Raw genomic sequence first — 10246 nt, 5'->3', positions numbered from 1 at the left:
AACGCAGACAGCACGGCAGCAAAGTGCAGCGAGGACAAACAACAAACCCACATTTAAAACAACTGGGGTTTGGTTTGGTTTTTTGAGGAAGAACGGTTACCTGCCGTCCCAGTTGTGTTTTTGCTTCCCCAGACTTGAATAGGAGCCTGTCGGTCTGGGGCGGTTCTGGGCCGTGTGCATCTCAAATATATTCGTGGGGTATCACTGAAGGGGGGCGCCCCCCTGGCGCCTTGCCCGTCTCGCTTCTCTATAGCGGGCCGTGGTAGTCTGTGTTATGCTGCGGGCAGTAGCGCTTTGTGTGCGCTTGATCTCTGGTGACTCCGCAACGCGGGCATTTGTAGTGTCTGAGACTGGGGCACAGCACTTTGTCACCGTCCTTAAAGCTGTGGCCGTTGTAGACCTTTCTGGACTCCCCGTTCTTTTTGCAAAAAACGCATGACTTGCTTCCTCTGTCCGTCGGGTCAGGTTGGTTTAGCGCCGGCGGCTTGACCTCTGAAGCGCTCTGCTGCTTCGTACCGCGGTCGGGCTGTGTCACCGCCATGCCCGCTGCAGCACCGGCACTCGGTTCAGGACCCGGCTCGCTTCCAGCAGCGCCACGAGTCCTCGTCTCCTGCAGCAGTTCGGCCAGACCGAAGTAGTCTTTCCAAACGTCGAAGCTCTGGTTACCGCGGTCCATTTTTGATCAAAGTAAAATAACGATACACACACAAAGACTTGCGGTTGAACTGTCTGCACTCGGAGTCGCCACCAGTACTCTAGCTTCGACCTGTCAATCCAGAACCTGAATCTGAATTTGAAGGCAGGGTCCCAGGATACAGTAACACCCCGTTCCTCAAATCCTTGACCAAGGCGGCCCAAAATCAATACAACAAACCATCGAAAAGAACCGACCAACTAACCTCCAGGCGCATTCAAGCTGCAAAACTTTGCAACTCGCGATTTCATTTTTCTTTCTTTTCTTTTTATAATATTATTCGATGGTGAGTTTTTATAATAATACAAGACGTTTGAAACCGCGGGGTTCAGCGGTGTGCAAAATCAGCGACGCGGAATGGAATGAATCTTTGACGCCAGAACCGTTCTCTGACGTCAGTTTATTAATATTTGTTACTGTACATGAATTGTTGAAACGCGTTGACAGGGATGGTAACCTGCAGATTCACATACAGTATGTGTATTAACACAGTATCGCACACTGTAAGACCGAGTGTTTAACTTTAAAACCCTTTTCAAACACCTCACTGAGTTTGTAATTCTAAATGTGTTAGGATTTAAACACCCTGTCGTGTTTATTTTGTAAACTCTGGGACGTGTTTATGATTTGCAACACTTTTTAAACATTTTGTACGGGTTTATAACGGGGCTGGTGTTTAAAATCTAATCATTAGACTACGACACAAATTAAGCCCATAACGTTTACCAATTATTTAGAGTTCCACATGACTAAACACCACAGTGTTACACCTGGGGCCGGTTGTACTAACGAGATCAAAAATCAGGATCGGATCCGGGCTCACTGGAGCCGGATCATGAAAAGGCATTGTACTAAGCGGATCAGAACCGAGCTCCACTGATCCGAAATCTTGATCCGATCCTGGAGCAGCGCAGCCGTAACTAGAGAAACTGACCAATGAGAAGCGAGTATGCGTGGCGCAGAGATTGAAGAATCCGAATGTCAGAAAATGAAGTGCGTTTAATTTAAACGACATGAATCAGAAGCAACTACTGTACATGTATAATTTAAAACTCCAGCGAATCAAGAAAAGCAGATCGAGTATATTAATACCGGTATCTGTTTTGTTTTTTTTAACTTCTAAAAATGTTTTAATAAATGTTAGTGTAATCAAGGTCGTGTGTATTTTCTGGCGGACACACGGATATTTTACAGCGGTATAGCGACCATACACACAAACATCCAGCTGCAGCGTCGGTTCAGGGCAAATTATCAACACATGTTGAGCCTATTTTACTGCATTTAATCCTGTACTTCAGAATACTGTAATCTGCCAAGTGTTTAACCTGTAGTACTTTGTATTTAATCATATCCTGATGTAACTATCACTATTTAATCATATCCTGATGTAACTATCACTGTTATCTGCTGTATTATTGAATTGTGGTTTGTCACACTTGAACAAAAGTTATTGTATTTCTTGCTCTTATTGTATTACTTGTATTGTAACACTTGAAATGTATTTGCTTACGATTGTAAGTCGCCCTGGATAAGGGCGTCTGCTAAGAAATAAATAAATAAATAAATAATAATAATAATAATAATAATAATAATAATAATAATAATAATAATAATAATAATAATAATAATAATAATAATAATAATAATAATAATAATAATAATAATAAATAAATAAATAAATAAAATGTAATCAAGTGCTGAGACAGCTGCAACTGGAAAATGACGCGGACAGGGGGAGATTGAGGCTGTCAAAAGGTAAGTTTAAGTTAATGAGAAAAAAAGGAATGGGGAGAATGATATGCATAAAAAATACAACGTTAAATCTAATTAAATTAATGAGAATGCCAGGATGACTGTATACACAGAAAACGTAGAAATATTATTAATGAAACCTATAGGGGCTTTGTCCCGCGTCCCGATCGAGGTACTGTCGGGACGCCATTTGTCCGGATTTTTAGAGTAAACGTTGAAAACCCAGATGAAACATGTGACATTTTTATTTTCTCGTTATGAAATGCAGTATATGTGGCTGCTGCGCTGGCTGGCGGTGCAACAGCACACTCTACTGGTTTAGGGCGTGTTGATTGAGTGAGTTGTTTGCATTGCGTCTATGCGGCTATCCAATCACGTTAACCTGCACTGTCACGTGATGCGGGATGCGTCATGCGTGTTCCTTGCTGCGTGCGCCTGTGCGTCCGGTTTTACTGGTGAAGTGTCATGGTGGCTGCTGTTGTTGACGAGTCTGTCACTAAAAATCAAAAAAGACAGAGCAAGTACCGAACGCAGTGAGGAAGAAAAAATGGATTCAGTGATATGACCATGGTCAAGTCATCCAGTTAGGATGAGGATTATAATTAGGATTTCACGGACCTGTTTAAATACACCTAATATTTCAAAGCACTAAAAAAGCCTAAACATAGCGGTACTTGCTTCCTTACTAAAACAGAGTGCTGGTATTTGTTAAAAGGCAAGCATGCAACATCTCCCAACAGTTGCTGCCGACATTCCCTGTCTGGTGTGGATTTGAACATACATTGAGACTGCACGTCTGCATCCACTGAATTGATTGGAAGTGTACTGCAAAGCTTTGCCAAGTTACACAGATGTGGACATCAATTAGAAACAGTCCCAAAACTCGGTTACCCAAAGGTATCTGGCATTCTTTAATAAAGTCCAGATATGCAGCACGCTCGTTGTCATGATATTTGGCCCATCCAGGAATCTATTTTATCAGTACCGAGTCAAAACAAAGAAAACGCGCCTATTCGGGTCTAAAAGTCTAACTGCGTTTAAAAAGTAAACAGCAGGCTGTTTGAACCGAGGTAGCTGTGCTTCATTGGACCTGTAGTGCTGATTGTTTTTTTCAACAACAAAAAAGCACAGAGCAAAACGTTGTTTCCCAATTCCTCTTCTATCCAGTAAACCTTTAGGGATTAGTCATGTGATCAATCACGCGTTGAAGCACACCCATAACCGCAACATGTACATTTTACACAAACAAAGTTTAAACGTGTATATATTAAGTATTTTTTAGTGTTTAACACAGTAAAATAACATTTAGCAAATGTACATTTAATGTGCGTGAAAAATATAATAGACGTTTAAGAACGAGACTGTGCAATATCATCTTAAAAGGTCGTTGTATGTAGCTGATACTACGTGTGTAAATCGTCATCTATAAAATACATTCATTCCTCAAGGTCAAATATGTAATCACAAGTAATTAAGCCTTGGGTACAATAACGTTACAATACCAGTAGATGTTTGTATTGATTTATTTTGGAAATGAGGTGTATATCTCAATTATTATTATTATTTGTTTATTTAGCAGACGCCTTTATCCAAGGTTACAAGCCTGTTTTTTTAACCACTGGACCACACAGCCTCCTATTATTATTATTATTATTATTATTATTATTATTATTATTATTATTATTATTTTAGTAATTTGGCTGACTTTACTCAAGATGACTTAGAAATATTAATCATAATTTGTGCAAAATAGTTAACTACAGATATGATTAATTTTGTATGTGTATAAAAAATAACAAACACACAGGCTACAACTAGTAGTGATTCATTTTATTATTTATTTGTTTGGCAGACTTACACAAGGTTACGTACATAGTAAACTAAAAAGAACTGTAAGAAATTCTGGTGCACAAACTTGTAATCTGAGTTCCTGACAGCGTGAAGCAGCACTCTAGAAAGTACACACCGTCTGGATCATAGATATGGGCAGCAGTGTGGAGTAGTGGTCAGGGCTCTGGACTCTTGATCGGAGGATCATGGGTTCAATCCCAGGTGGGGGACACTGCTGCTGTACCCTTGAGCAAGGTACTTTACCTAGATTGCTCCAGTAAAAACCCAACTGTATAAATGGGTAACTGTATGTAAAAATAATGTGATATCTTGTAACAATTGTAAGTTGCCCTGGGTAAGGGCGTCTGCTAAGAAATAAATAATAATAACAGATATATAGGTCTGGAGGGTGTAACTGATGCCATTTTGGCTCACACATATTTCTTATCATGCACTAAGTAAGTGGGAATTTGGATCCAACATGGCACATACGGTCTTCAGTTTCATAACACTCAACGAGCCGAGAGACAACCCGGTTTCCTTGTTACAACGAACGAATCAGCCAAACTCGAGAGGTAAGGAATCACTTTATGAGTTTTGATGGTAACTCAACTCCTGTGCGCCACGCAGCTTGTTCATGGGGTGAATCAAAATAACCGATTCAATGGGTACTCTGATCCGATTCCCATCGTTCACCTTAGTGAGTCGTTCAAGAAGAACGATTCATTCGCGAACTGCACATCACTAGTGCGGAGAGGGCTCCCCGGGTAAAAATATCTTGGGACGTCCAGATTTTCCCGTCCCAGTCTGGCTACCGCTGCGGACTCTTCTGCTGTACTGTAGTCACTGGTACTGCGTAGAATTTGATGGCGAATTATCTGCAAGTTAGTTCTGGCACCTTCATCAATATTTTCATCAGTACATGCCAATATCTGCCCTATTCTTTCCAACAGCCAATCTACTCGACACAAAATAAAATCGTCATTTAACGATTTAATTAAATGCTCCCTAATCTTTTCTAGGATAAGACTCCTATAAGTCATGTTGCACACATTTGTAACGTATGGAATATTCACAGCATTGAAACTGTACAGCAACGCCGCTGCAGCCCTGACTGCACACCTCTCCGCACCACGACCAGGCAAAGAGAGGAGATCAGAGAGTCACTTACTGTCCCGCCCATCGAGCAGGATTGACGGCAGCTCGAAAAGATTGTGCCAAAATGAAAAAACGAAATAAAAAACGAAATAAAAAACAGAATAAATAAATAAGTAAATAAATGAATAAATAACTAAATAAATAGATAGCTAAATTATTAAATATATTTCAAGTTTCTACTTATTTGTGTATTTATTTCGTTTTCTATTTATTTATTTATTTATTTATTTATTTATTTTTGTATGTATTTATTTTGTTTTTTATTTATTTAATTATTTATTTCGAATTTTATTTATTTATTTATGGCACAAATTATCCTCCAGACCTCCACAGCAGCAGAAGAGTCATCAGCAATGAGACACGCCAAGGAGTGCGCTGCTCTGTGAGACTCGAGGGGCCGCATTATCAAAGCGCTTCCTCCAGGCTTTAATTAGCTTCTATTGATTTAAAAAAGGACAAAACATCATGTTAATGTTACGACATGAAAAACTAAACACGCTGAGAGTGCTGAAGAGGGCTTGAAATATAGTGTATTACTCAGCTGTTTGGTTCTAGTTTTGTAAAATGAACAGGTGGTTTACCTCTTTAAAATAAATAGGAGTTAATTAAAGACTGGCGTAAAAGCTTTGAAAAGATGTCCTGAGGTGTCTTATTGTGATTAAAAAGCGTCCCATTCCACAAGAAAAACCTGAGAGGCGATAGAAAACTAAAGCTCTTTGAATGAAATGCTTTTTATTATATGAATAACTACCCAGTGGAGTGACAGAGCAGGTTAATAAACTAAATGTATTGAATGAATAATGAAATCAGATCATATATGTCAGAGATTGACAAGTGTGTCTGCTAAAAAAAACAAAAAAATAATCATAATAATAATATGTGTGTTTGTTTTGTACTTGGATGGGAGACTGTTTGGCAATACCAGGTACTAAATACTTTTTCTTTGAAGTTGTACTTGTTTAATTAACAAATGGTAGATTAAACAGCAAAAATGAGCTGATTTACTTTTAATGTATTGATGCCAGCTCGCTGCGCTCGTCTTAAATAATTCCCACCTCGCTTTGCTCGCCTTAAAGATTCCCGAAAGACGGAGCACAAGGAGGTGAAGTGACTTGCTCAGGGTCACACAATGAGTCAGTGGCTGAGGTGGGATTTGAACCGGGGACCTCGTGGTTACAAGCCCTTTTCTTTAACCACTGGACCGCACAGCATATTATACCAGCAAGTTTTAAAACAAGAAAATATTTCCCTTATATAAAAGCTAACGTTTCTGGAAGAGTAAAATCCATTTTCTAAATACACAGGATAATGGTAACGGGTCCCAGTTTATTATGAGACCCGTTATAGAAATGGATTTACATTCTAACTGCCATTTAAATCGAAATTATATTAATTTAAATTATATTTTAACTTTAACTTATATCTATATACATTAGAAACACTTCTTAGTGTCCGCTGGAATTACTTAAATCACATATTTTTTAATGTGATTTATTTTCAAATACTTATAAAAGTTATAATTAATGTTTATTAAATAACAATGACATTGCTACAGGGTGTGTGTGTCAGTGAGTGTGTGTGTGTGTGTGTGTCAGTGACTGTGCGTGTGTGTGTGTGTGTGTCAGTGTGTGTGTGTCAGTGTGTGTGCGTGTGTGTCAGTGAGTGTGTGTCAGTGTGTGTGTGTGTGTGTGTCAATATGTGTGTGTGTCAGTGTGTGTGTGTGGGGGGGGCGTGTGGGGGTGTGTGGGGTGGGGGTGTGTGTGTGTGTGGGGGGGGGGGGGGGGTGTCAGTGTGTGTGTGCGTGTGTCTGTGTGCATGTGTCTGTATGTGATTGTGTATGTGTGTTCAATCAGGGTGGCTATTACCAGACTTGAGACTTGACCGTTGTGGCTTCAGTAGTCGTAGTATTTATTTCTTAGCAGACACCCTTATCCAGGTTACAAGTTATAACAGTACAAAGTGTCACATTATAAAATATCACAATACACAATATCATAATACAGATAAGAGCAGCTGTGGATTGCAACCACAATGTAGAAACATCTAGAGAATGGATGGGAATGGTCAATAAACATCACTGCTGTTTCTCTTCAAGCATGTTTATTTATTTCTAATAGTGGACCCTGTCTTAATACTGTATCACATTCTGAATATGAATATAGCCGAGTTATTAATTGTAGGTAATGCTTAGAATACCAGAGACACATTTAGCATTCAAAAGCAATCCATGTGATTTCTTTACCAGTCGTTCATTATTTTGTGTATCAGCCTCCACACAAAGCCGAGCGCAGTGCGGTATACTGTAATGATGCTCCAGTCAGTCTGCCCGGACTGCACCTGAACCATCTTAAAAACACGAAGCCTCCAATAAGCTCATTTGTAAGAGTTAGTAAAGAATGGCGCTATATAATCTAAGGAAGCTGAATGTGAACTCCTAGCTGGAGCAACGAGAGAGGGAGAGAGGGGGCGGGGCAGAGAAGGAGGCGGAGACGCTGCTAGGCAACCGGCTCCTGAACATTCCACTCCGCTGAGCAGAGACCGTTAGGATTTAAAAATGCCAAAGTTCCGAGCGCCGTTAGTATGGGCTGCCAGAAATGAGGAGAAAATAAATACAGCTTTTTATAAATGTGTGCATTCAGATATCATTTAGAAATCTAGTTACAAGATTTAACAGTTACCTAAATATTTAACAAAATATTAACTCTCTTAACTAGATTCAATATTTAGCTAAATATTTAAATAAATCTTAAATCTCTTAACTAGCTTTAACATTTAGCTAAATATTTAACTGGCAGCTAAATCTGGAGTTTGTATGCAAATAAGCTCTGCCCGCTTTGTGCTTTCACGCGGTTTGATTGGCTCTTGTAATGTTGAAATTTGCATATTTAAACATTAGAATAAGTGTGTGTGTGTCAGTACCTGTGTGTATCAGTGTCTGTGTGTGTGTGTGTGTGTGTGTGTGTCTGTGTGTCAGTGTGTGTGTGTCTGTGTGTCAGGGTGTGTGTCTCAGTGTGTGTGTGTGTGTGTGTCTGTGTGTCAGTGTGTGTGTCAGTGTGTGTGTTTCTGTCTTTGTGTGTGTGTGTGTCTGTCTGTGTGTGTCTGTGTGTGTGTGTCAGTGTGTGTGTTTCTGTCTTTGTGTGTGTGTGTGTCTGTGTGTTTCTCAGTGTGTGTTTCTCAGTGTGTTTGTGTGTCTGACTGTCTCTGTGTGTGCGTCAGTGTGTGTGTGTGTGTCTGTCTGTGTGTGTGTGTAAGTGTGTCTGTGTGTCAGTGTGTGTGTGTGTGTCAGTGTGTGTGTGTGTGTCTGTGTGTGTGTGTCAGTGTGTGTGTGTGTGTCAGTGTGTGTCTGTGTGTCTGTGTGTGTGTGTCAGTGTGTGTGTCTGTCTATGTATGTGTGTGCGTGTCTGTCAGTGTGTGTCTGTGTGTGTGTGTGTGTCAGTGTGTGTGTGTGTCAGTGTGTGTGCGTGTGTGTGTGTGTGTGTGTGTGTGTCAGTGTCTGTGTGCCGTGTGTCAGTGTACGTGTGTGTGTGTCAGTGTGTGTGTTTATGTCAGTGTGTGTCTGTGTCATTGTGTGTGTGTCAGTGTGTGTGTGTGTGTCTGTGTGTGTGTGTGTGTGTGTGAGTGTGTGTCTACCTGTCTCTGTTTGTGTGTGTCAGTGTGTGTGTGTGTCAGTGTGTGTGTGTCTGTCTGTCTCTGTTTGTGTGTGTCAGTGTGTGTGTGTGTCAGTATGTGTGTGTGTGTGTGTCAGTGTGTGTGTCAGGGTGTGTGTGTGTGTCAGTGTGTGTGTGTGTCAGGGTGTGTGTGTGTCAGTGTGTGTCTGTGTCTGTGTAAGTGTGTGTGTCTCAGTGTGTGTGTGTGTGTCAGTGTGTGTGTCTGTGTGTGTGTGTGTCTATGTGTCAGTGTGTGTGTCTGTGTGTCAGTGTGTGTCTGTCTGTCTGTGTGTGTGTCTGTGTGTCAGTGTGTGTGTGTGTGTCTGTCTGTGTGTGTGTAAGTGTGTGTCGGTGTGTGTGTGTGTGTGTGTGTGTGTGTGCCAGTGTGTGTGTCTGTGTGTGTGTGTCAGTGTGTGTGTGTCTGTGTGTAAGTGTGTGTGTATCAGTGTGTGTGTGTCAGGGTGTGTGTGTGTCAGTGTGTGTGTGTGTGTCAGGGTGTGTGTGTGTCAGTGTGTGTCTGTGTCTGCCTGTCTGTGTGTGTGTGTCAGTGTGTGTGTATGTGTGTGTGTGTGTGTAAGTGTGTGTGTGTCAGTTTGTGTGCGTGTGTGTGTCAGTCTGTGTGTGTGTGTGTGTGTGTCAGTGTCTGTGTGCCATGTGTCAGTGTGTGTGTGTGTGTCAGTGTGTGTCTGTGTGTGTGTGTCAGTGTGTGTGTGTGTCTGTGTGTGTGTCACTGTGTGTGTGTGTGTGTGTCAGTGTGTGTGTGCCGTGTGTCAGTGTGTGTCTGTGTGTGTATGTGTGTGAGTGTGTGTCTGCCTATCTCTGTTTCTGTGTGTCAGTGTGTGTGTGTGTCAGTGTGTGTCAGTGTGTGTGTGTGTGTGCGTTTGTCAGTGTGTGTGTGTGTGTGTGTGTGTGTGTGTGTGTGTGTCAGTGTGTGTGTGTGTCTGTGTGTGTGTATGTGTGTGAGTGTGGGTCAGTGTGTGTGTGTGTGTGTCTGTGTGTGTGTGTCTGTCTGTCTGTGTGTGTGTGTGTGTCAGTGTGTGTGTGTCAGTGTGTGTGTGTGTGTGTCAGTGTGTGTGTATGTCATTGTGTGTGTTAGTGTGTGTGTGTGTGTGTGTGTCAGTGTGTGTCTGTGTCAGTGTGTGTGTCAGTGTGTGTGTGTCAGTGT

The 10246-nt window shown here is 41.2% G+C and overlaps 1 protein-coding gene across 1 annotated transcript; it reads right to left on the bottom strand.

Moving 5' to 3' along the window:
* Window positions 1–247: 247 nt before the first annotated feature.
* LOC131702722 (nanos homolog 3-like) lies at window positions 248–676 on the bottom strand. The gene has a single exon (XM_059004534.1). It carries the CDS (start codon window positions 674–676, stop codon window positions 248–250), a length of 429 nt encoding a protein of 142 aa, XP_058860517.1.
* Between the last annotated feature and the right edge of the window lie 9570 nt (window positions 677–10246).

Source organism: Acipenser ruthenus, chromosome 30, assembly GCF_902713425.1.
Source record: "Acipenser ruthenus chromosome 30, fAciRut3.2 maternal haplotype, whole genome shotgun sequence".
NCBI lineage: Eukaryota > Metazoa > Chordata > Actinopteri > Acipenseriformes > Acipenseridae > Acipenser > Acipenser ruthenus.
This window is presented reverse-complemented; position numbering and strand designations above follow the sequence as displayed.

Bases quoted from the DNA above. Each gene is read 5' to 3' on its own strand.
- LOC131702722 (XM_059004534.1), bottom strand. From the start codon at position 676: ATGGACCGCGGTAACCAGAGCTTCGACGTTTGGAAAGACTACTTCGGT.